This window comes from Cololabis saira, chromosome 7 (genome assembly GCF_033807715.1).
Source record: "Cololabis saira isolate AMF1-May2022 chromosome 7, fColSai1.1, whole genome shotgun sequence".
Classification (NCBI taxonomy): Eukaryota; Metazoa; Chordata; class Actinopteri; order Beloniformes; family Belonidae; genus Cololabis; species Cololabis saira.
The window spans coordinates 46,842,470-46,870,160 of NC_084593.1; the positions used below are offsets into that span (position 1 = coordinate 46,842,470).

Sequence of the window (27,691 nt, forward strand, 5' to 3'; positions counted from 1 at the left end):
TGAAAAATAGTTCAAATATGTTATTTTACTTGTTTAATATGTTTATGTAAAATATGCTACATGTATATGTAGTATATAAGATTATGTATATTATTATGATTATTATGTATATATATATAAGATTTATGTTCAAGTAGAGTTTATAGTTGTGTTGTAATCCCCACTCGCCAGTGCCCCCCCCCCCCCCCCCCCGAAATGTTTTATCACCAGCCGCCACTGCTCTGTACAATAATTTAATAATTCATTGTTGGTTGTAGCACACAACTGACTTCCTTGCACAAGGCAACATTTGCACATTTCATATTTATACTTCTCCTGCACACGTACCATTATATATGTAAATATTTCTAGACATTTTTAGATATTACTTTTCTACTTGTATCTAGGTTTTATGTTGAGCTGTTTTCTTGGTTTCTCTATGTTATACTGCTGCACAATCATTTCCCAGTCCGGGAAATCAATAAAGTATATCTTTTGTATTGTAAAGCTGACTTATACCCATCTCCATATTCTATTAATTGATGCATTCATGTTTTAGGTTTGTGACACCATGTTAGGCCGTGCAGACAGGTTCTCCTGCACCAGCGATCACGCAGACAGACAGAACAACCCTAAAGCAGCGCTCAACACCCCCATGGAGGTTTATCCTGCTGAAGAAATGGAAACTTGAACTGGGTCTCATCTGCAGCAGTGATGAGTTCTGTGGCTGTGTACCAGCTCTTCATGGGGAAGCATCTTCAGGAGAGACTGTGGCTCTGCAACATATCACCTTCATCACCACTCCTGTGACTACAGCTCAATGTGAGAGAACCAAGACCTTCCTCAGGAACGCAACGACACAGCATCGTCTCCATGCACTGGCCAGCCTCTCTATGGAGAAGAAACCTGTCAAAAACATCCCTGACTTTAACCAGTCATTGAGAAATGTGCTTCTCTCAAGGATAGAAGGGCAACATTTATGTACTAAAAAAAAACCGTATCATTTTGGTGTTTTTAATTTGTACAGCACTCTGGTCAACCTTTGGTTGTTTTTTAAATTGCTTTATATATAAAAGGTTGAATAAAGGCCAATGAAGTAAAATTGGGGGGCCACATCTACGGAAATGTTCGACCGCCAGTTTGTAAGCACTTCAATTCTCTGTTGCTGTTTATCCGATGTTGGGATTGTCAATACCCAGACCCACTACAATCAACTGAGCTTTATGTTTTTACACAGAAAACTGAATTAAAGGGGTTGTAGTGAGTTTTGGACATAGCTAGAGATGGTCAGTCACATGAACTGACCCCCCCCAAACCCTCTGAACTAAACGAGGACATGCAAGTCTGGACACGTGTGGTCTTTCAATTGTTTATTTTCATTTGAATTATCTCCTTGGTAAAAAAATAAAAAAAACACAGACGTGAACACAATTGTGACGTGTCAGGCAGTGGAGTTAAAAAGTGGAAACTCAATCACACCTTGGTTTGCAATCATCTGATCATCACCTGGATGAGTTAAAACATCAATACCAAGTCCGTCACACTGATGGTAAACTTGTCTGGAAGTGCTGATAAGCCACGCCTCCAAGATCAGTATTTCCAGGAATCCCCCTTTCTGATTGGTCAAGGGATTCCTGGGAAAACTGGACCCCAGGAGAGAGGAGCCAGACGACGGGTTTCTGGGTCCCCCAGGTTATCTTCAGGTTAGAGCCTTTTTTAAACCGTTACATGTCACAGAACCAATGGGGTGGCGTGCAGATCCCCATGGCTGGTGTTGGCCAGGGACCACAAGTCTTGGTCCACGTGTCCTGTGCTGATGGACGGATGGATGGCGTATCAGACCGGTTTTGTGCCCTTCGTCCCGAGCTACAGTGCTTCATCTCAGACTACCAACTGACCAGAGATGCAGCACTGCACCATGGGCCGTAGGGATGGACCCTACAGCAGGAAACACAACACCACCAGCCAGGAACTTCAGGAGGGTTTGGGCTGAAAAAAGAGCAGAATCCAGAGAGTCAGCAAGATTCTGAGACCCCATGGAACCTTTTCAGATGGCAGGACGACTTGGTGCCTAATCTGGGCCACATTTGGCTCAGTTATGACACTGGCAAGATCGGCAGTAGCTCAGGTGGTAGAGCGGGTCGTCCAATGATCAGAAGGTCGGCGGTTCGAATCCCGCTCCGTCCCAGTTGCTGTCGTAGTGTCCTTGTGGTGGTCGGATGGGCCGTTTGGCGCCATATGGCAGCCACGCTTCCGTCAGTCTGCAGGGCAGCTGTGGCTACAAACGTAGCTTACCACCACCAGTGAGAATGTGTATGAATGAATAATGATCTCTGTAAAGCTCTGGGTGCCTTGAAGGGCACTATATAAAATCCAAGTCATAAATGGGCCAATGTCCCTGAGCAGGCCCTGGTTCAATGGTAAATGCAGAAGAGCTACAATTCATTTTCTTACTTTGACCTGGAATAAATGTTATGAGGGCCAAGGGTGGGCCAGGGGTCCTATCAGTGAGTATGTTCTGGTGTCTCTCACCTCACAGGGACGTGTTCTGGAGTAACCTGGTTGAGACAGTGGTCCTGTTGGAGATCAGGTCCAGTCCTATCGTGGTAGACCATCATTCCTGGGCTCCTGCTGAGGGTTCAAACAGAGACCAGGTTCAGGTCAGGGGGAACATGTGAAAAGATGGTCCTGGAATAAATACAACAGGTAATGAAAACACACATGATCAAAAACTTTCTGTGATGTCACGTTTCATGTAAACCATGTAAACACCAATAACCCCTTTGAATAACCCCAATTTGCTCATATTGGGGTTTTTAAAAACCCCAATATGAGCCCTGGGTTACTCCTTTTAGAACCTGAATATTGGGTCATGTAAACACCAAACAGAATATCCCCATCAAACGGAACAGGTATTTGTTTTCTGCACATGCTCTGTTCACAAGGAATCCTGGTCTTTTGAGTCCAGGAAGTTCTTATAAACACGGAGAAACCAAGACCAGGAGGAGACTAATCATTTTATAAATGTAATGAAGGATATGAACATTTCTGCATTTGTAGACGGTAGAAAGTACCGGGATAGAAGATTTACAAGAAGGTGAGAGAAAAGTTGCACGAAGCAGCATTTGTTTTGAATTTGGATACAGGAAGAAGAAGCGGAAATGACGGTAATTGCGTCATGATGTTCTCCGTGCGTCGCTGGTTTGATCCAGATATCCCAAATGATTAATTACCATGTAAACGGAATATTCCCAATGTTTCAGTAACCGGAATATTAGCTACTGTATAACCTGACTGCATGTAAACGTATTGATAGTTGTTAAGTTTAGTTGTTGGAACAACAGATATGAACCTGAGTTAGGTCAGTTCCTGGTTGTGACATCATGGGTAATGGAAGCTCACATGTTTGACATGTATATTTATAGATAAAGATGACATTTACAGACAGAATATTTCAACAACATTATTGTTTCATGTGCTTGTTTTTAGTATTCTACCACAACACTGACTTGTTCTCAGGACATTTCTCTGTCATTTATTTGTTTGACTTGTAAGGTGTTTTAGTTGCAACAGGATTTTAACGATATATTGTTGTAGAAGTTTGCGGTGTGAATAACATAAAAAGTAATTTATCACTGTCACAATTTAACAATTTAAACATAACATGACAACGTTGAAGAGTTCCAGCTGAAATCCAATCAAACATCAATAACATCCAGTTCAGACCAACAAAGTTCAAACTTCCAGAGTAGGACTGCTTTCAGGAAACAGTTTGTATTTAGATGTTTGTTAGTTTAATGATGAATTGTTCTACGTTAGTCCATGGTACTTCCATTTTTGTACGATAAAAGCAACTTTGGACTATGAGGTTGTTTTGATTGGATACCATAAGTTAAACTAATGAGGTGATTGGTTAGATTTAACCTTTGGTCTTGAGTTTAACACATGAGCTAAAACTGAACTCAGTTTGATTTGTATAGTGTTTATCAGAACACACGATGTCTGGAGATGCTTTCAGAGATCCAGAACATGAGACACAAGCTAATGTAAAATAAAAACTCCCCTTTAACCCTTGTGCTGTTTTAGGGTCAAGGAAGGAGGAAGGGAAGAAGGGAGGGAGAAAAGAAGGAAGGAAGGAAAGAAGGGAGAAAAGAAGGAAGGAAGGAAAGAAGGGAGAAAAGAAGGAAGGGAGGAAAGAAAGAAGGGAGAAAAGAAGGAAGGGAGGAAAGAAGGAAGGAAGGAAAGAAGGGAGGAAAGAAGGTAGGGAGGGAGAAAAGAAGGAAGGAATGGAGAAAAGTAAGAAGGAAGGAAAAAGGGATGAAGGAAGGAAGGAAGGAAGGAAGGAAGGAAGGAAGGAAGGAAGGAAGGAAGGAAGGAAAGAAAGAAGGAAGGAAGGGAGGAAAGAAGGATGGAAGGAAGGAAGGAAGGGAGAAAAGAAGGATGGAAGGAAGGAAGGGAGAAAAGAAGGAAGGAAGGAAGGAAGGAAGGAAGGAAGGAAGGAAGGAAGGAAGGAAGGAAGGAAGGAAGGAAGGAAGGAAGGAAGGAAGGAAGGAAGGAAGGAAGGAAGGAAGGAAGGGAAAAGAAGGAAAGAAGGGAAGAAAGAAGGAAGGAAGGGAGGAAAGAAAGAAGGAAGGGAGAAAAGAAGGGAGAAAAGAAGGAAGGAAGGAAAGAAGGGAGAAAAGAAGGAAGGAAGGAAAGAAGGGAGAAAAGAAGGAAGGAAGGAAAGAAGGGAGGAAAGAAGGTAGGGAGGGAGAAAAGTAAGAAGGAAGGAAAAAGGGATGAAGGAAGGAAGGAAGGAAGGAAGGAAGGAAAGAAGGAAGGAAGGAAGGAAGGAAGGAAGGAAGGAAGGAAGGAAGGAAGGGAGAAAAGAAGGATGGAAGGAAGGAAGGAAGGGAGAAAAGAAGGAAGGAAGGAAGGAAGGAAGGAAGGAAGGAAGGAAGGAAGGAAGGAAGGAAGGAAGGAAGGAAGGAAGGAAGGACGGAAGGAAGGAAGGAAGGAAGGAAGGAAGGAAGGAAGGAAGGAAGGAAGGAAGGAAGGGAAAAGAAGGAAAGAAGGGAAGAAAGAAGGAAGGGAGGGAGGAAAGAAAGAAGGAAGGGAGAAAAGAGGAAGGGAGAAGGAAGGAGAGAGCAGGAGGAAAGGAGGACAGGAGAATTGGGTCATTTTGACCCAAAGACAGAACCAGGGTAAAGAGGAAAAAGACCTGGAGCAGGACCTGGATCATGAGGGGGGACGTCCTGCTGAAGACCAGCCAGGTAGAGGAAGAGAAGAGAGGATGAAGAACAGAGAGAGGAGAGGTACTGTCAATATTACATAGGAACAAATATTTGAGTAGTCCTTATCCATTAGCTTGAGAACTAAGAGTGGGACTAATACGACTACGGCTACGTAGGAAGGTGTGAACATGTGTGGAAACCTGCTGGTCGTACGTATGACCTCAGGAGAGGGATGTCCTGCCAAATATGAGCAAATGTCAGACATTTGAAGACCTGTTTTATTTCAACGGATGTCTTCTGACGGAAAATGTTTCAAGACGGTTTTTTTAAGAAAAACTGTAAAGACAATGGAAATCCTGCTTCCTCTACAGAAAATAAAACTCATCTGAGCTGGAGATGAAACATTTGTGTGTTACAGCTCCGTCCCGAGGGTGGATGTCCATCCTCCGACCTGCACCCATGGGAGCAGCAGACCTGGTCACGGTGGGGGACGGCTTACGTCACAAACATGCTCTGGTTCTCTAATGTCCCCTCAACACTAGCGGCTATATTTCATCCACAGATCTCTGTTGTCTCCACGGGTAGAGACGGACCCGTCAGGACTGGCGGTTGGGGATGGGGGGTTCAAAGGGGCTGATGGGTTGTTTTAAGAATCCTCTGGAGGCTCGGCTGAAAGTTCCCGTCTGTCCTTATAAGGCAGTTTAGAGTTTTGTGGAGGATGGAAACTGGGATGGCTGCATTGGATAAACATTCCCTCTTCCAGTCTGCGATCGCTCCCACTGATAGCCCCCCCCCACTGTCAATCCCCATCCCCCTTCCTACATTCATTCCCTTTTGGAGTCAAGAGTGCTGGGAGCGTGATGCAGGCTGAGGAGAAAGAGAAGCTTCATGTCAGAGCTGCTGCCTCGCAGCTCCACAAGTCCATATAAAGAAAAAAGATCTGCTCCCCCAGAGACGCTCCACATCTGTCTGCAGGAAGTTCAGCGGTCCCCGAGCCAGACCGGCAGCAGGAGATTCCCACCAACTTTTTCTAATCGTCACTAGCATCGTTACCCTGCCCAGATCGACGGAAAGTGCTCTCTGATTCTGCAGCAAAAACCTCATAGAGATTGGTCCACAGTGTTCAGGACAGGGCTGCAAAGATTTGATCACTGAAACACATGAAACCACAGAAAACTCTCAGACAGTTCCTGCTCAGTGGTGGTTGTTCATTTAACTGCAGGAGCTGCAGTAATGTCTGAAATGAGGAAACCTGCAAAGACCTACAAACCTGAAGACCACTAGGGTCTGGATCCAGACCAGCAGTTCCTCTCCTGACCTCCATGTTAAAATGTCCAACTCCTATATGTATGTATGTATGTATGTATGTATGTATGTATGTATGTATGTATGTATGTATGTATGTATGTATGTATGTATGTATGTATATATATATATATATATATATATATATATATATATATATATATATATATATATATATATATATATATATATATATATATATATATATGTATATGTATATGTCTGGAAGGGTTTGAGGATGAAGCACGTTGAAGTTGCAGCTTTTAACCAACTAGACTCTTCTTTGAGGACTCTTCTCTTCAATCCAGTTTTATTTATATAGCATCTACTACAATACAAATGGTCTCTAGGTGCTTTTTAGAGACCCAAAACATGACCCCTGAGGAATAATCACATAAACAAAGCAGGTACAAATTTCAATGTAATTAACGACATCTGAAACATGAGCGGCCACAGCTGAAAACAAGGATGAGACCAGGTGCACTTGGACTTGGACTTGGAAGATCTTGAACTATCCTGGCCCACAGTAGGTCATGTGACCACAGGTCTCCGTGGAGATCAGACGCTGGCATATTGTAAGCTAAGCCAGTCACGCTAAAATGGTTAACTTGTGGTAACTGGATAAGGGTGGGCATGTTCCATCTGCCTCATAGGCTCCTATTCAGGCTCCACAATACTGGAACCGTAAGGAACCCATGCCATCTTCCCATTACGAGCCCAAACCTACTCTGGACCCAGAGACCCAGACCTAGCCCACCTCTAACCCAGATGGGCCAACATGGATCTGCAGACTGTGTATGAACATGTTTTTTGGGTGGACCATATGACTGATAGTTAAACTGTGAAAAAACAGCCTCTAGCTGTCTTTTCATCCCAACACAATACGTCATCTATTCAAATAATCAACAGATTAGTCAACTAACAGAAGAATTAGTGTGAGCAATAGTTCAGAGCAGCTCTGGGACCAAGTTTGGATTAAACCCAGTTAAAACCGAGACCGGATGTACTTTTAAGAGGGTCAGGTCACTAAAACAAGGGCATGTTCAACATTTGAGGATAACCTGAGTCCTTCTTTCTACCAGGACAAGCTGCACCATTCTGCACTGTTAGCATGTGGCTAACTAAGCTGTGGTTGAACAGGTTACAGTTTAAACCAGAGCCATTCCACTATAAACAAGAGCTGAGTTAACGGCTGAATGTGATTCTTGTATTATAGACGGTATAGGAACAGTCTTCATCTTACTGCACGGCTTCACACGACCCTCCTCCACCCAGTTAGTGAAACTAGTAGACTAGAATGTGAGCTGCCCCACTCCCACCTAAGCTCAGTTAGCATAAGTTAGCTATTTAAGCTCGGCTGGCTTAGCTTAGGCCTATACTAAAATAATTTGTTACCTAGTGTTAGCTTACATTAATTCTTATCAAAACAAATACTAGCACAAATGAAACCGAGAGTAACATTGAACCAGTGATTCAACATGAAAAAGTGGTCCACGATTAAAATAGAGGTCCACCATGGAACCAGAGAACCATCATGGACCAACATGGAACCAGTGAACCAACATGGAACTGGGGGTACAGCATGGAACCACTAGGGAACCATTGAAACAATTTGAAACCAGTAGAACTATGGAACCAGAGAACCATCATGGACCAACATGGAACTAGTAAACCGACATGGGACCAGGGAACCCACACCGAACCAGTGGACCAACATGGAACTGGGGGTACAGCATGGAACAAGTGAACCAGTATGGGACCAGTGGTCCACCGTGCAACTAGTAAACCAACATGGGACCAGGGAACCCACACCAAACCAGTGGACCAAGATGGAACAACTGGATCACTATGGAATTGGTGAACCAGTGTAGAATCACTCAAAAACAGCATGGAACCAGTAGACTAGTACAAAACCAGCGGTCCACCATGGAACTGAACCAGGTATGAAAGGAACCAATGGGCCAACACAGAGCCAGTGGTCCAGCATGGAACCAGTGGACCAACATAGAAGCAGTGGACCAACACAGAGCCAGTGGTCCAGCATGAAAGAAGAAACTAGCCTGGAACCAGTGGACCACTATGGAATAAGTGAACCAACATAGAAATAGTGATCCAGCATGGAACCAGGGGGCCGACACCAATTCAGGGAACCAAAACAGTGTTAAAGGTGTTGAAGGAACCAGTGGACTAACATAGAACTAGTGGATGCATGTCCTCATACTAGGAGACACCTTACAGTAAACACCTTATTACCTTTTTTTTGTCTTAGTATGGCCAATTTCCTCAGTTCAAAATCTTGATTTCTCTTTCTATCATCTGATGTGAGTAACGTGGGCTAATGAGCGTCCCGGCTCTGTGGATCTGAGGTTAAGTATGAGTGTGTGTGAGAGCTCAGACAGACCGTGATAAGAGTCAGCAGCGTCTCTGCGTTAAAACAAACATTTCCTAATATGGCACTGTTTCTGCTTCCTCTGGGTTTCTTAAATCAGACACAGGAACTCTCATTCCCCTCGTCCGTCACATCCATCTCTCTCAGCTCCCACAAACAGAAACACGCGCTCGTCTACACAGTCGTTTCTTTTACAGGAAGACGTCCAGAGCTCCTTGACATTTGTGGATACGATGAAAACTAAACAGATTTAAAACTGGACTGTTTGAAGTCATGAGGGTTCAGAAGAAAACCAGAGCCCCATAAAAGGGGGTCTACCAATCCGCTACCAAACATGGAGATGGAGACAGCGGGGGGAGCGGAGCGTTCAGGCTTCAGACACAAACTTTCCAAACTGAAATCTTGATGGTTGTCAGAGAAGACTGTGATCATCTACGTCCACCGAGGCTCATGTGAAGGTTCAGACACCAAAACTACAGTCAAGAGCCAGTTCCCCTTTCATTTTAGGCGTTTAGTGGAAAAACACATTAAAAATAACACGGAAAAAATGTATGACTTTTGTCACAATACCATTATTTGTTGAACAAAGATGAGGCAAAATGTGGGCAGGAGTGTGGGTAATCCTAAGTATCCCCTTCCTCCTTCCATAGGATTTAAGAGTCGCAACAAGGTGCTGGTAATCATCATCATTAATGAACTGATCATCATCAGATGCACAGACCTCTGGAGCCTTCAGATGTGGGGAAGACATCAGCAATGGTTTTAGAGAAGCAGCTGTTGCTGCACAACTGCCTGGAGAGAGTTACAAAAGCAGTTGGATGTTGGTGTGAGCTGGCTGGGCTCTGGTACCTCTGAGACACACGCCCTGCCTGGAACACTGGACTCAAACTTTCTTTTTTTGATAAAGCTTGTAGTTGGTGACCATGAACCATCACTCATTGCGAGAACAGCATGCTTTTTCCAAAGCTGAATTCACCATAGACACAGTAACAAGATGACGACCATAAATGACATGAACCGTCCACGAGGAAGAATATTTTCAAGGTTTGTCTGGAAGGTTTTCTGTCTAAATAGAACATGGAAGCAGGACTGAGGTCCACAAACCTGCATCTGAATAAACCAGCAGACTTCTGGAACCATGTGCTCTGGACACACGAGAAAAACGTGTTTGGACCTAAAGTCAAGAACCACGTTTGGAGGAAACCAAACACAGCATTTCCCCAGAAACCCCTCACTGACCTCACCGCTGCTGAAGGGAACATGTATTAAGGATGGAGGCGGAGGAGCATCTTTGCTTCATTTTTGTTAAATAAATAATGTTTTGGTGACAAGAGTTATATATTGTTGGTCATCTGAGGTTCAATTTGTGTAACTTTGAAACCTGTTGTGATTTTTCTTTGTTTTTTTTAAAGAGATTGAAGCAATCCTAGTACAGTACTAAAAGAGACCAATCCTACCTGCTGCACCCGTGAGGACCCGGCCAGGACTCAGATCTACACAGGAACAGGGCGTGGGACCTTCGGACACTGGTGTGGGATCGCCTTCACTGGGATTCCTGGTGACAGAAAAGATCTGACCTGAGAAGAGAACAACAGGTTTGGTCAGACAGGACAGACCAGTGTGTCCAGTCAGGACTCAACTGGTCCAACCACCAACAACAAACAAAAACGTAAGACAGGTGTGAAATATGTTAGAGGTGGTCCCTGTCTGTCAAGATAAAAATGTTTCAACTTCAACTTCCTTTTATTGCCACACGGCTAGGCCGGTGGAATTAGTTTCACGGTGCAGGTGGAGCTGCAACAGTACACCACAGCAGTACAAAAGACAGAACATTTACCAGAGGAAAAAGACATATAACAATGCAGACAAAACTGGACAAGGCACACAACCGCACATATCAGACAGGACCACCGAAACAGGACAAGGAGTTAAGAATTTAGTAGTCGTACGGCCGATTTGTTCCTTTTACCCAGTGACTTATAGAAAATCCTCCTCTGGGAGCGGAGGCGCTTAAACAGATAGTTAGCAGGGTGTGAGGGGTCCTCAATTATTTTAGTTGCCCGTGTGATGGTGTGGTGTTTGTAAAGGGAGTCAAGTGTGGGGAGTTCATGTTTAGTGATTTTGGAAACCCTTTTTAATGATCCTGTCCAGTCTGTGTAGTGTATGTTTGGATGTATTGCCGTACCATATGGTGATTGATAAACACAGAATATTTTGGATTATGGCAGTGTAGAATTGGACCATTAAATTCTTTCTGATTCTGTATTTTCTTAGTCACAGGCTTAGAACAAAAAACGTGGATGTTTGAATATCATAAAGGAATAGTTAAAAGTCCTCCAGTGTCTTTTTGACATATTTTATGGTTGTAAGCATCTCCATACTCAGCATCTTTGTTCTCACCGTATCTATAGTGAACTGTGGATAACTGTGGATTGATCTGAATAAAGGAAAGAGAAGAAGAGAAGAGAAGGAGGGGTGACGGGCAACACCCAGTGGATCATGTCGGTCCCCCCTGCAGCATAAGCCTATAGCAGCATATCTACCACCAAGCTATATTTGAGACTAACTATTATAGTCTTGTTCTATAGCTGCAACTATGACTACTGACTCTAACACACTAGAGTTTACACTAACTAGAGGTTTACTAACACCAACTAGAGGTTTACTAACACTAACTAGAGGTTTACTAAACACTAACTATAGGCTTTACTAAACAGAAAGGTTTTAAGTTTAGTTTTAAAGGTGGAGGTGGTGTCAGCCTCCTTAACCCAGATTGGAAGTTGGTTCCATAGTAATGGTGCCTGATAGCAGAACGCCTGCCCTCCAAATCTACATTTAGATACTCTAGGAACTACGAATAAACCTGCACTCTGAGAACGGAGAGCTCTGACAGGAACATAAGGCACTATCAGGTCTTGCAAATAATGCAGAGCTACATTTGGATACTACAAATATCGTACCGCTAAGCCGTTTTGGAGCGATACTAACACTGGAGAGACGTGGTCTTTCTTGCTGATTCCTGTCAGCACTCGGGCTGACAGGAAATGAGAGTGAGATAAGAGAACAAGAGAAACTGAGATGAAGGAAAGAGATGAGAAACAGAGGAGATGAGATGAGCTGTGAGTTTGAGACGAGAGACTGTAAATGTGTATGAGAAAAGCAAAGAGCGACAGAGCAATGCTGGACAATGTTGTAAAAACACTGAACCTCCACACCTGTAGGGGGAGCCACTCAGGTAACAAACTGCCACAGCTCTTCTGTTTGTTCTAACATTTGATTTCTGTCTGAGATGACGACTGAAACAGAACCAGTGGTTCTGGTGGGTCATGGATCACGTGAGCGGGCATGAGAAATGTCTTCAGGAATGTGAGGAGTTCATGACTCTGTAGGCCACCTCCCCCCCTCCATGTGAGAACCAGACTGAGAGTCTCCCAGTCCCACAGGGGCCAGGAGGGCTGGGGGGGCCGGGGGGGCCGGGGGGTCCAGGGGTCATGTGAACGTCCTTCCAGACCAGAACCCGCCACAGTTCGGACCTCTCAGTAAATAAATACTCCACTTCCTGCCCATGCATGTTCGCATGTCCATCCTGGTCTCAACAAGTCAGAACACCAGTCTTTCCTACCGTCAAAACACACTTATGTGTAAATGTGGATATACTGTCATCAATGATCATTATTGCCTATCAATCAGGATACATCTGAATAAAAACTTAAAAACTGGTTGAGTCCAGCTTACAAGAATTTAAAGGGGACCTATTATGAAAAACATTTTTTTAATTTTTTTAACATATATAAAGTGGTCCCCCCTCAGCCTGACAACTCAGAGAAGGAGGAAATACCACGAAATTCTGCAGTGTCTGTACAGCCGCCCGGCTGAATCTTCCAGTGTCATGTGACTTCTACGAGCCGTTCAGATTCTGCTCCCGTCGTTACGTAACGACGGGAGCAGATTTCCATAGGTCGGCCTCCGCTGCTGAAACCACGCCCACAACCAACTCCGCCGGCTGGAGCTCCGCCATTGTTCAGAAGCGCTGGCTGTTTCCACAGCGAGGGGACAGTAAAAATGAGGTTTTGCATCGACATTTACCCTCATAAAAGGATCAGTACCAACAGCACGGACCCGGCAACTGCACACGAGTCAGCGGTAAGTGACGTTAATTTTTTATGTTATTTATATTTGTCTATGAGTATGATCCTTGCATGGGCTAAGTATTTAGCTTAGCTCCGGAGCACGGGGTCCGGTGAGAAGCCCCGGGCCCCGGTGGCTCCAGTGTTCCCTAACGGAGCCACTCACTCGTTAGGGAACACCGGAGCTCTATTAGTAATACATTTCTTCTGTTTATGGTTTCAGATTTTCCAAGCACCTGAATCTGTTCAATGACACCTTCAGAAGACGCACGGTCCTTCCTTGAGCCAGCAATAGTGCATACATGTTATTTATATACAACTTATGTTCTTTTATTTTTTTAACAATAAAGTTGTCAATTGTGAAAATTCAATGTTGTGATTTCTTTACAGTTAACATGATTCATTTGTCTTGTAACATAAGAAATGAAATGATGAGGAATCGGAGTAAAGAACTGTGGTGTACCTGTTTAGAATTCAATTAAATCTTCCTGTGTGAATTAGTGTGAAGACGAGGTGACCCGTTCCCTCTTCAGGGAACTAAAGGCTGATTTATGGTTCCGCGTTACACCAACGCAGAGCCTACGGCGTAGGGTACGCGTCGATTTAACGCAGAACCGTAAATCAGGGTTAATATCCCAGCGTCCGACTATTGCGTCGAGCTGCGTGACATCGGACGCTCTCTGTCCCACTGAAACCGTTAAACTCTCTCTGTCCACACTGAAACCATTAAACTCTCTCTGTCCACACTGAAACCGTTAAACTCTCTCTGTCCACACTGAAACCGTTAAACTCTCTCTGTCCACACTGAAACTGTTAAACTCTCTCTGTCCACACTGAAACTGTTAAACTCTCTCTGTCCACACTGAAACTGTTAAACTCTCTTTGTCCACACTGAAACCGTTAAACTCTCTCTGTCCACACTGAAACTGTTAAACTCTCTCTGTCCACACTGAAACTGTTAAACTCTCTCTGTCCACACTGAAACTGTTAAACTCTCTCTGTCCACACTGAAACTGTTAAACTCTCTCTGTCCACACTGAAACTGTTAAACTCTCTCTGTCCACACTGAAACCATTAAACTCTCTCTGTCCACACTGAAACTGTTAAACTCTCTCTGTCCACACTGAAACCGTTAAACTCTCTCTGTCCACACTGAAACTGTTAAACTCTCTCTGTTCACACTGAAACTGTTAAACTCTCTCTGTCCACACTGAAACCGTTAAACTCTCTCTGTCCACACTGAAACTGTTAAACTCTATCTGTCCACACTGAAACTGTTAAACTCTCTCTGTCCACACTGAAACCATTAAACTCTCTCTGTCCACACTGAAACTGTTAAACTCTCTCTGTCCACACTGAAACCGTTAAACTCTCTCTGTCCACACTGAAACTGTTAAACTCTCTCTGTTCACACTGAAACTGTTAAACTCTCTCTGTCCACACTGAAACCATTAAACTCTCTCTGTCCACACTGAAACCGTTAAACTCTCTCTGTCCACACTGAAACCATTAAACTCTCTCTGTCCACACTGAAACTGTTAAACTCTCTCTGTCCACACTGAAACCGTTAAACTCTCTCTGTCCACACTGAAACTGTTAAACTCTCTCTGTCCACACTGAAACTGTTAAACTCTCTCTGTCCACACTGAAACCATTAAACTCGCGGCCAGTTAGGACAGTCCAAAACAAAAAATATAAAGCAATTGAATTTATTTTGTCGCCGAAGCTCCCTGGCATGGGACATGCTTTGCTATGCAGCCGGCTGCTCTGCCCGGAGAGGCTTTGTTCCCTCCCCTGCTACACGTCATTTAGGCAGCCAATCAGCACAGAGTCTCATTATCATAGCCCCGCCCCCTCAGAATCCCTCATAGATAATGAGGCTAGAAGCGGTAAAACTAGAGACATGGCCCACAGGCTGAATTTCTGATTTATGTAGAATAAACAAGCTTTACATTGTTTTTAAGACATTCAAGGCCTGTTTAAAATATACATTAAATGCCATAATAGGTCCCCTTTAAACACACAGAACCAGTCCAGAAGTAAAGTTGGTGCTGAGTCAGAGGGTCCACATGAGGAGGATGGCCTTCATCCCGGCCCACATGGGTTCTGGTTCTGGCTCCTGCTAGCTCCCATACGTGTTCAGTTTTTGTGAACCCGTGCTGGAGTTAACCGGTTCAGCCCTGGATCCCAAACATCCACAAAGGTCTGGTCCTGTTCACACGTCTAACTGTTCAGTTACAAGTTCACCACAACTCACACTTCTACTGGAGTTGGATTCTCTGACCCAGACCCAGACCCAGACCCAGACCCAGACCCAGACCCAGATCCAGGCCCAGATCCAGATCCAGACCCAGACCCAGATCCAGACCCAGATCCAGGCCCAGATCCAGATCCAGATCCAGATCCAGACCCAGACCCAGACCCAGATCCAGGCCCAGATCCAGGCCCAGATCCAGACCCAGACCCAGGCCCAGACCCAGACCCAGATCCAGGCCCAGACCTAGATCCAGACCCAGATCCAGACCCAGATCCAGATCCAGATCCAGATCCAGGCCCAGATCCAGACCCAGACCCAGACCCAGATCCAAAATCAAACCTAGATCCAGGTCTCAAATCCAGACCCAGACCCAGACCCAGATCCATCTTGCAGGATCCTTCCAGACGGCCGGAGTGTAAACTTTTGTCAGAGATCAAACCGACGTGAGCAGAAGTTTTCAGTCCACAGAACAAACGTTGGTAGTGAGTGACGTAAACGTGAATGTTTGTTTTCTTCCTCTTTACAACATAAACCCTTCGGTGTGTGGACGGGTCCCGACAGACAAAGTGAGGTCAAAGTGGAGCATCATCACCGACCTGCTCAGGGAGACGTGTCCCTGCAGAAACCAGGCTACCACCAGGCTACCACCAGGCTACCACCAGGCTACCACCAGGCTACCACCACGCTACCACCACGCTACCACCAGGCTACCACCAGGCTACCACCAAGCTACCACCAAGCTACCACCAGGCTACCACCAGGCTACCACCAGGCTACCACCAGGCTACCACCACGCTACCACCAGGCTACCACCAGGCTACCACCACGCTACCACCAGGCTACCACCAGGCTACCACCAGGCTACCACCACGCTACCACCAGGCTACCACCAGGCTACCACCAGGCTACCACCACGCTACCACCAGGCTACCACCAGGCTACCACCAGGCTACCACCAGGCTACCGCCACGCTACCGCCACGCTACCACCAGGCTACCACCAGGCTACCACCACGCTACCACCAGGCTACCACCAGGCTACCACCAGGCTACCACCACGATCCCACCACGCTACCGCTTCCAGGGGCTGCTTTTCAGTCCAAACGGGTTCAGAACCTACTGAAACACAGAAAAACACCCCAGAAAATAAAAAACTGTAGAAATCTGTTGGAATCCAGAGAATCACACTTTTAAAAGTCAGGATTTTAAATTCATAAAGCACAATCAAAAGACAATCCTCCAATCCTGCTTCCTCCAAAATGTGTTACAACCAGGGGTAAATATGCAATACGGTACAGGGGGGTCAAACTATGGAATACATATTCCCATTTAGCAAAAAAATGCTTCTCTGTACAAGGTTTTAAAGGATGTCTGAAACACCACTTCATTTGTGTTTTGTAAATGGAACTGCTCTGGCATAAGTCATGGATGTACTGACACATTTTATCGTCTTTTATCGTTATTTGTTGGTGTTTATTTGATTTGTTATTTAGTCGTTTATTTTTTGTTTGTTTCTTAATTATTAAATTGTACTCTTTAATAATAATTTTTCTTTTGTGTAAATTCTTTGTAATTTTCATTTATTTCTATCATCTCTTTCTAATTGCTTATTTGTATATTTTGTTCTTATAAGTATGATATTCAATTTTATGTTAACTATAGGTGGAGGCACCTGATAAGCTCTTTGAGTTTTCGCCTCTTCCTGCACTTTAATTTGTAAAATTGTTATTTTTATTTGTGTAATTTTAACTGTGCAAATAAATAAAATCTAAATCTAAACAATCCATGTTTTAACAATGTTTAAATCTTTATCCGTAACTGCTTTCGTCTTCTCGACAAGGAGAAAAGAAGACTGCCGTCCACACGCTCCATTTGCAGTATATATGAAGATTATACAGCGTATGAGAATGAAAAACTAGTTATCAGTTATGGTTTATTTCACTTGGCAGCATGTGGTTGGTGCTAAACTGAACTCCGGTACCTGAAACTGGTCTGAATGAGGATCTGACCCAGTTACACAGACTCCAGTCCTGGTTCTGGTCCTGGTTCCAGACCTGGGGCCGGATTCACAAAACATTCTTAAGAAAAGAAATCTTCTTAAGTGTCATTTTTTTCTTAAGTTCAGTCTTAAGAAGAAAAAAGAGAAAGTCATATTCTGCAAAAAAGTTCTTAAGTATTTTCTCAACTTTCTTCTTACGTTTCTTCTTAAGAAAAAACTTCTGGTATTCTTGAAATAAAAGCTCTCAAATTTGTTCTTGTCTTTTTTCTTAACTTTAAGACAACCTTGACCTGTCTTAAAATGTCTTCTGTGAAAAGGTAAGACTCTAATATCACCTTTTTTAACACATTTTAGACAAGTTTAGACTAGTAGGTCATAGTTTGGGGATATACTTTGTAATTAATGACACAAAGAGCCTGTTAACTGTTTGTTAGCATGTTAGTTAACTGTTAGTTAACTGTCGTTTCCTTAAACTTTAACCGTCATCACGCCATCACAAGCTCCTGCCTCCATGTTTAGTGAGTGACTGACGGTTAAGACCAAACTACCTGTATAAATGTTGTTTGTTGGAGCGTGCAATGCAATGACATATTTTAAGAAGTTCTTAAGTAGGAAGAATAAGAAATTCGTAAGAAATGACAGTTCCTAAGACGGTTCTTAAGAAAATATTGAGGAATTTCACTTAAGAACTTTCTTATGAACTTCTTAATTTTAGATCTCAAGACATTTCTTAAGATGGTTCTTAAGAACATATTGGTGAATCCGGCCCCTGGTATCTCAGTTTGAGGTGTGGGGACAGTAGTGATCGATCACCAATTAACATGATCAAAACCAATCAATTACATGAAGCAGAAAATGACACTGCTGATCTCAACTCTGCACAAATCAAAGAGGATGCAGACTCACAGAGCTTTAGCTGTAATCTTTGGTCTCATACAAAATTAAAAGTAGGAATACAGTACTGTCTTAGAAAATTAGAATATTATGATAAAGTTCATTTCACTTCATTTTCTGTAATGCAATAAAAAAACCAAAATGTCATACATTCTGGATTCATTACAAATCAACTGAAATATTGCAAGCCTTTTATTATTGTAATATAACTGATTATGGCTTACAGTTTAAGATTCCCAGAATATTCTAATTCTTTGAGATAGGATATTTGAGTTTTCTTAAGCTGTAAGCCATGATCAGCAATATTAAAATAATAAAAGGCTTGCAATATTTCAGTTGATTTGTAATGAATCCAGAATGTATGACATTTTAGTTTTTGTAATTGCAGAAATTACAGATTTTACAAATAATTTATACAAATTTTCTGAGACAGTCCTGTAAAAGTAAATCAGTTGAATCTTCCTCCGCGGTGTGATCAAGGATCTGTTCCCAGAGTTCTGATGAGTTCTAACGATACTCAAACTGGACCTCTGACCGGTTTTGGCCCAGTTCTGGAACCTATTCTGGGTTTTTGAGCGGTTTTAGTCCTGTCCTATGGTTCTCAGGAGGACCCCAGCCTCAGAAAACCTGCAGGTGGAATCTTACCTGAAAGTGCTTCCCTTCTGGTTCCATGAGGTTCTAATCAGCTGATCGGATCAGAGGAGCGAGGTCTCTGGCATCTGCCCCGTGTACCCAGCGTCCTCCAGCGTCCTCCAGCAGTCTGCAGCAGTCTGCAGAGCTCAGAGCAGCAGGTCCAGGACTCACGTCCTTCTCAGACAGGTTTTCTCTCTTATAAAGTCCAGGAACTGCCAGAGCGACATTCCAGAGTTTCCTTGTAAGGCAGCGGGGGGCGTGGGCTGGCCGGCAGCCGGCCGGCCCTCCGGGATCCATGATGGAGAGCTGCAGGAACAAAGAGACTGGATGGGAGGAGAGTGGAGGAGGAGAGGAAAGACATGAGAGGAAGGACAGGGCAGAGGGAATCCATCTCTCCATCTCTCTTCTAAATTTGGACTTTTTTCTGATGAGGAGAGAAACCTGACAACTGTGAGAGGGAAGAACAAAGGTAGTAAGATGAAAACTAAAAGAAGTGAAGATATGATCTAATCTTCTTCACAACCAGTCACCGGATCCAGCTCTAAAATCTATAAAACATCAATCTGAAAACATGAGGATGGAAAAAGACAAAAGGAAACCAGGACTAGTAGACCTGAGACCAGGACTAGTTTAACTGAAACCAGGACTAGTAGAGCTGAAACCAGGACTAGTAGAACTGAAACCAGGACTAATAGAACTGAAACCAGGACTAGTAACTGAAACCAGGACTAGTAAACCTGAATCCAGGACTAGTAGAACTGAAACCAGGACTAGTAAAGCTGAAACCAGGACTAGTAGAACTGAAACCAGGACTAATAGAACTGAAACCAGGACTAGTAACTGAAACCAGGACTAGTAAACCTGAATCCAGGACTAGTAGAACTGAAACCAGGACTAGTAGTTCTGAAACCAGGACTAGTAGACCTGAAACCAGTACTAGTAGAGCTGAAACCTGGACTAGTAGAGCTGAAACCAGGACTAGTAGAACTGAAACCAGGACTAGTAGACCTGAAACCAGGACTAGTAGACGTGAAACCAGGACTAGTAGACCTGAAACCAGGACTAGTAGAACTGAAACCAGGACTATTAGAACTGAAACCAGGACTAGTAGAACTGAAACCAGGACTAGTAGACGTGAAACCAGGACTAGTAGACCTGAAACCAGGACTAGTAGAACTGAAACCAGGACTATTAGAATTGAAACCAGGACTAGTAGAACTGAAACCAGGACTAGTAGACCTGAAACCAGGACTAGTAAACCTGAAACCAGGACTAGAGCTGAAACCAGGACTAGTAGAACTGAAACCAGGATTATTAAACCTGAAACCAAGACTAGTTTAACTGAAACCAGGACTAGTAGACCTGAAACCAGGACTAGTAAACCTGAAACCAGGACTAGTAGAGCTGAAACCAGGACTAGAGCTGAAACCAGGACTAGTAGAACTGAAACCAGGACTAGTAAACCTGAATCCAGGACTAGTAGAAATGAAAACAGGACTAGTAGAACTGAAACCAGGACTAGTAAACCTGAAACCAGGACTAGTAGAGCTGAAACCAGGACTAGTAGAACTGAAACCAGGACTAGTAGACCTGAAACCAGGACTAGTAGGGCTGAAACCAGGACTAGTAAACCTGAAACCAGGACTAGTAAACCTGAAACCAGGACTAGTAGAGCTGAAACCAGGACTAGTAGAACTGAAACCAGGACTAGTAGACCTGAAACCAGGACTAGTAGGGCTGAAACCAGGACTAGTAAACCTGAAACCAGGACTAGTAGAAATGAAACCAGGACTAGTAGACCTGAAACCAGGACTGGAGCTGAAACCAGGACTAGTAAACCTGAAACCAGGACTAGTAAACCTGAAACCAGGACTAGTAGAACTGAAACCAGGACTAGTAGAAATGAAACCAGGACTAGTAGAACTGAAACCAGGACTAGTAGAACTGAAACCAGGACTAGTAAACCTGAAACCAGGACTAGTAAACCTGAAACCAGGACTAGTAGAACTGAAACCAGGACTAGTAGAACTGAAACCAGGACTAGTAGAACTGAAACCAGGATTATTAAACCTGAAACCAAGACTAGTTTAACTGAAACCAGTACTAGTAAACCTGAAACCAGGACTAGTAGAACTGAAACCAGGATTATTAAACCTGAAACCAGGACTAGTTTAACTGAAACCAGGACTAGTAACTGAAACCAGGACTAGTAGACCTGAAACCAGGACTAGAGCTGAAACCAGTACTAGTAGACCTTAAACCAGGACTAGTAGAACTGAAACCAGGACTAGTAGAACAGAAACCAGGACTAGTAGAAATGAAACCAGGACTAGTAGACCTGAAACCAGGACTAGTAGAGCTGAAACCAGTACTGGTAAACCTGAAACTAGGACTAGTAAACCTGAAACCAGGACTAGTAGAGCTGAAACCAGGACTAGTAGACCTGAAACCAGGACTAGATTAACTCAAACCAGGACTGGAGATGAAACCAGGACTAGTGTCACGCACCGTTTCCCCCTCCCCGGGGGGGTCCAGCACCGCCAGAAGGCACCCCAGGCTGCGCAACGAGCCCCGCCAGGCCCGGGCATCGCGACCCACCTATCCCAGGCCGGCGAGGGAAAGCGGGTGATGTGGGCCCCCCTCCCGACCCTGGTGTTGAGTGCTTGTGATTAATGCCATAAAAACATGGAGGGTGCTGACAATAGGACGCCCACGCTCCCCCACCGGCCTTCCAGTTGACGGGGGCCGGCCCTCCGAGCCGGGCCAGGGCCCCACTATACCTCCACTGGCACCCCCGGCGCCGCCGGAGCCCCCAGGCGGAGGGGGAAATGGTCCAGCATTCCTCCATTCAATCTGACAACATAAGCAGGGCTGCACATAATTATTTTGGTCTGGTGCTCAGAGGAGCCCCTGGATATGTGACTTGGGGCTCCAAAAACGCGGTGACCCGTCTCGCCCGATCGATAAAAGAGGGATGCAGGAATAAGTTATAGGCAAAACGATATTTATTCACTTATAAAGATGAATTAACAAATTATGGTGCGTGTTAGTCTGTAGAGTCAGTATAAAAGTTACAGTTTTTATCGGCCAGATTGGGATGCTCACGGCATATTTTGCACCTAGGGTTGCCAACTTTCAGAAATAGAAATAAAGGAAGCCCCGATTTCAGCAGCGCAGGAGCCAAAAAAAAGCCCCAAAACTTCTAAACTAACTTGCATGACTGTACAGACAGCCAACCATATAGCAGCTGAAATAGCCGCCTATGCTCTGTATGTCCACATCAGCCAAGGTGTAGAATATGGTGTAAAAGTTAACTTATTTCAATAATTCAACTAGAATATGGTGTAAAAGTTAATTTATTTCAATAATTCAACTAGAATATGGTGTACAAGTTAATTTATTTCAATAATTCAACTAGAATATGGTGTAAAAGTTAACTTATTTCAATAATTCAACTAGAATATGGTGTAAAAGTGAATCTATTTCAATAATAATAACTTAAAAGGTGAAACTAATATATTACCTAGTCTTACTGTACATGCAAAGCAAGATATGTTGAACCTTTATTTGTTACAATTTTGATGATGGAATTTTTTATTGATTTCATAAAATATTCTGTAATGTATTTTTTATTTGGGGTTTTCATAAACTTTGAGCCATAATCAGAGAGCAGCGTCTTGCTGCTGCAGGAATGCTGCACGCAGTGACGGACACTGGCTGATTTATGGTTCCGCGTTGCACCAACGCAGAGCTTACGGGGTAGGATACGCGGGACCGCGAACGTACGGTACGCGTCGCCGCATAACATCATGCAGCCACTTCTCGGCGAACACACGTTTTCTGTTTGATTCGGGTAGTGGTTCAGTTTGGCGTCTCTTTGTAGTTGGTGGTGGTGGAACGCCAAAATAATTACTTAATGGCGCTTGCTTCTTGGACATTTTGACGAGACGTGTCGGGGTTTGTTCAGTAAAGCTGATCCTTACCTCTCTTCCTCACCGCCGCCACGAGCATGGAGGGGGAGGAAGGACGCGCTGTGATTGGCCAGTACCAACTTTGAGTGGCAGTTCTGGGGAAAAGCTGTCCCAATAGATTTTTTAATATTAGTATTCTGGTCTGGCTACAACCAATAATATGAGCCCCAGCTGTTGGTACGCAAAAGCGCTTCGCAGCACAAGATTGACAGCGCACTGTGGATTTTGACGGCGCATGCGCTCTGGCGGCCCACTTATGTGCAGCCCTGAACATAAGACATAGACACCTGAGAATGGTTCCACCCCGCCGCCGCGCCCGCCCGTGCACCCCCCGGGCAGGGGAGGCCCGATCCCCGGACCCGACCCCACCCCCCCCGGGGCCACCCCGGCGGACACCCCAAAGGTCACGGAGTCCCCACAGACGCAGGGGCATGCGCCCCCCGCCCAGTGACGGAGGACCAAGGCAGCTTGACTTGACTATCTAAAGGATGATTTTTCAACCATTTTACAATATACTGTGATTTATTGGCTATGAAGTAATACTGGAAATTAGGTAACGCTAAACCACCACATTCTTTGGATTTTTGCAATGTGTTTAAACTAATACGTGGTGTTTTATTTTTCCACAGAAATTTTGATACATATGAGTCCAATGATTTAAACCAGGAAAGAGGGGGTTTGAATGGTATCATTGAGAAAAAATAATTTACTTTTGGTAAAACCATAATTTTAATGGTGGCAATTCTTCCCATGAGTGAAATGGGGAGAGAGCTCCATCTGAAAAGATCATATTCTATTTTCTTTAAAAGCTGAACATAATTTAATTTTATTAACTCTGACAGCCTTGGGGAAATATTTATACGTAAATATCTAATGTTCCCTGATTGTTATTTAGTATTGGCTATATTCCTAAAATTGCAGTTAACACACAAAACTGTGGATTTAGACCAATAATAGAATAGTCAGACAGAGATGAAAATCCCTCTATAAGTGCAATTGTCTGTGATATTGAAGTTTGTGAATTCTGGAGGAAGAGAAGTACGTCATCCGCATAAAGACTTATTTTGTGCTCTAATATTTTGCATTGTATACCTTTAATATTTTGATTTTGTCTAATAGCTGCTGCTAAAGGTTCAATAAATATTGCAAATAGTGAGGGAGAGAGAGGGCAACCCTGTCTAGTGCCTCTTTGCAAGTTAAAACTTATAATATTATATAATATTTTCATCCAGTCAATGAAAGATTCGCCAAATCCAAGTTTATGTAAAGTTGCCAATAGAAACTTGCACTTTACCCGATCAAATGCTTTTTCAGCGTCTAAGGATATAATAGTAGTTTCCTGTTTATTGATACTCGAATAGTCCATAATTTAATAATCTACGAATATTAGTAGAAGAATGTCTACCTTTAATGAAGCCTGTTTGATCCGGATGTATAATAGAAGGGGTGACTCTTTTCAGACGTTTGGTAAGAGCCTTGCTAATTATTTTAAGGTCCACATTTATCAATGAAATTGGGCGGTAGCTCGATGGGAGCAAGGGATCTTTGTCCGGTTTTAATAAAAGACCAATATTAGCAGAGTTCATATTTAAGGATACGCTTTTATTCTCCCTAACATTTAGGATCATTTATAAAATGGTGCTAATATGCTCCAGAATTCCTTATAAAATTCAGCTGGGAAACCATCTGGGCCCGGAGCTTTATTATTAGGCCTATGTTGGAGAGCTTCATGAAGTTCTCCTATTGGGAGCGGTGAGTCTAAATTCGTAACCTGTTCCTGATGTAACTTCGGCAGATTAATTTCTCCAAGAAACTCATTGATGGATTGGTCAGATGGTGGAGTATAGTTTATAGTAAAAGTCTCTAAAAACTGAATTTATTAAAGGAGCATGAGGCAGGATTGAGGCAGGATTTATGAAAAAAATTTGTATACGTTTTAAGTTTTCTAGTAATAATGTCAGATGAAGCGTTCCAAACCCAAAAGAATGAGCCCTCTAGTGTATCTCTCCTTTGCCTGGAACAGGCTGTGTGCTGCAAAATGTGCTGCAATTCTGGGCCCGAATTTCCCGCGCTTTCCTGTGGATGTGACGTCACATGACGCTGCATGCGCGTTCTCCCCGTTCTCCCGTGCCGGCTTCGCTGTTGGCTGCAGTACCCCCGACGGCCGTCGTGGCGAAGGGTGGCGCTAGAGAGTCTCCTTTCTTAAACGGAGCCTCATGCTCCTTTAAACAGTCAAAAATGTTTTCGGCCAGAAAAGTCAAAGAAAAGTTTTTTTCTGGGCGTGACGTCACAGCTGGGTCCGTGCACTCTATGGATGTATTATATTAATACATATTATATAATTATATTATATTAATACATTAATAATATATGTAATAATATACATTAATTAATATATTATATTAATACATATTATATTAATACTCGTTCTCATTGCCCCGGGGCATGATGGGAGGCCCCAGAGCATCATGGGAGGTGACTCGACTGCACATGCTCTATGGGCGGAAGTAAACCCGGAAGTCAGGAACTTTTTCGGCGTATGCGCTAGGTGAGCAACTTCCATTGAAATGAACGGCGGCCATTTTCCTGTCCCGTATCCAGGTTAATATAATACATCCATGCGCGTACCCTACGCCGTAGGCTACGCCGTACCCTACGGTAACGTAATGAAAGTTCTCCACATCTACTGTGCTCTAATACTCTCAGGGGGGTCTGGTGGTCTGGTAGGTCCAGGGGGTCTGGTAGGTCCAGGGGGGTCTGGTAGGTCCAGGGGGGTCTGGTGGTCTGGTAGGTCCAGGGGGGTCTGGTGGTCTGGTAGGTCCAGAGAGGTCTGGTAGGTCCAGGGGGGTCTGGTGGTCTGGTAGGTCCAGAGGGGTCTGGTAGGTCCAGGGGGGTCTGGTGGTCTGGTAGGTCCAGGGGGGTCTGGTGGTCTGGTAGGTCCAGGGGGGTCTGGTGGTCTGGCAGGTCCAGGGGGGTCTGGCAGGTCCAGGGGGGTCTGGTAGGTCCAGGGGGGTCTGGGGGTCTGGCAGGTCCAGGGGGGTCTGGTAGGTCCAGGGGGGTCTGGTAGGTCCAGGGGGGTCTGGTAGGTCCAGGGGGGTCTGGCAGGTCCAGGGGGGTCTGGTAGGTCCAGGGGGGTCTGGTAGGTCCGGTAGGTCCAGGGGGGTCTGGTAGGTCCAGGGGGGTCTGGTAGGTCCAGGGGGGTAGGTGTGGGAAGTGTGGAGGTCCATGGATTTTACAAACTCTCCAATGTCTTTATAAGGACATGTTTGGAAATCATTCACTGTTTTCAGAAGCTGAGTGGACACACACACACACACACACACACACACACACACACACACACACACACACACACACACACACACACACACACACACACACACACACACACACACACACACACACACACACACACACACACACACACACACACACACCAGCATGGTGGTGGAACCGCCTACAACGGCTATTAGAGCAGAACTAACAGAACTAAGAACAGAACTAAATTAGTTCTCTTCTACTCCAACTTTCATCAATATATTTTCTATATCCACTTAGGCCACGTTTACACATAGCCGGGTATTTACAAAAACGGATATTTCTCCCTCTACGTTTTGAAAAATACCATCATTTCCACAAGATCGTGTTCAAAATCCCATAATTTCCAGGAACCTGCATAAATATCTGTTAAGGTGCTATGAGCAGCCAAACCTACAGGGGGCAGTGTAACGAGAAGATAAAGTCATGCTAGCCAATCACAATCCTGGAAAAAAACATCAACAAATGACACGAGTAACTTCCAGTTACTTCCAAGATGAACCAGAGTCTTTGGTTTGGAGAGACAGAGAAGTGGAGTTACTTTTAAGTGTGACTTTAGAATATAAAACAGGTCAAATACAAGAAAATATTGATGGTTACAAACAAATTGTAACCACAGGTGTCACTCATGACGCTGGTGACGTTTCTGTCTCATAATGTGACGTTCTGAAGACTAAATGTCCGTTTCTCTCTGTTTACAAGCAAACGTGAAGACGGAGTTTTTGCAAATCTCCACTTTGGCCGGAGTTTTCAGAAATGATGGTTTTTGGAGACTTTGAGCTTCGTTTTGGTGTAAACCAACGGCCAAAATGCATGAAAATACCAGCGTTTTTGCTCCGTGTAAACGGGGCCTTACTCCTATATGCAGAGCCGCCTGGGAGATTTGCGAGGCCCTGTGCGAAATGGCGGGGGGGGGGGGGCCCTCGCGAGTGAAATTTTTGGGTTTTTCGGGTCGGATTGAGTGTCTATATGTGCAATTTTAACTCTCCAATTAGCAAAATACTGAATACCTTCCCCTGCCTCATCTGGGCTGGCCTCAACGCGGGGCCCCACGGCTGCTTGAGACCCGGTCGGATCGGTGATTTTTGTAACAAATTTATCAAACGAGCCTTTCAGAGAGGCATTAAACTCTTCCATTTTCTTTAGTTTTTTTCTTTTTTCATCCCCTGATGGAAATTTTCTGAATCTGTCTCGTTCTCTCGACATTGTGTGGCAGTTTGTTCCAACTCCACCGTCTGGATCAGAGCAGCTTGTGTCTGCGCTTGGTCTGATCAGTGGTATGGAACAACAGACACACGCATCATTGCACATATATTTATTGATATGCACAGACTAGTACACATTTAGGTCTGTAATGGAACGTGTCTGTTGATATTTATAAGGGAAAAAACGAAAAACAAAAACGAAAAAAATACATTTTGAAAAAAAAACAAAAAAAAACGGCCCATAGCGCGAGGCCCCTTGGGGCGCGAGGCCCCGTGCGGTTGCACGGTTCGCACACCCCTTGCGGCGGCCCTGCCTATATGGGGGTCTGCTGGTTTACTATCATGACACACATGAGATTTATAGAAGTAGTGACCAGGAGAGGAAGTTAGTCTGGTGTGAGA

General features: G+C 44.1%; 1 protein-coding gene and 1 long non-coding RNA gene across 3 annotated transcripts; both read right to left on the reverse strand.

Moving 5' to 3' along the window:
• Positions 1-1,334: 1,334 nt before the first annotated feature.
• On the reverse strand, positions 1,335-18,885 carry LOC133447716 (uncharacterized). 2 transcript variants are annotated; one of them, XR_009782931.1, is made up of 4 exons: positions 18,808-18,885; positions 10,344-10,463; positions 2,512-2,667; positions 1,335-1,968 (listed from the first exon to the last, which is right to left on the reverse strand). It is a non-coding gene; the product is annotated as an uncharacterized LOC133447716 (long non-coding RNA). The 2 variants fall into 2 exon arrangements; XR_009782932.1 differs by lacking the exon at positions 1,335-1,968 and having other exon boundaries at positions 1,999-2,610.
• A 6,583-nt stretch (positions 18,886-25,468) lies between these two features.
• LOC133447416 (uncharacterized) lies at positions 25,469-25,993 on the reverse strand. Its single transcript, XM_061726088.1, has one exon. It carries the CDS (start codon positions 25,991-25,993, stop codon positions 25,469-25,471), a length of 525 nt encoding a protein of 174 aa, XP_061582072.1.
• Between the last annotated feature and the right edge of the window lie 1,698 nt (positions 25,994-27,691).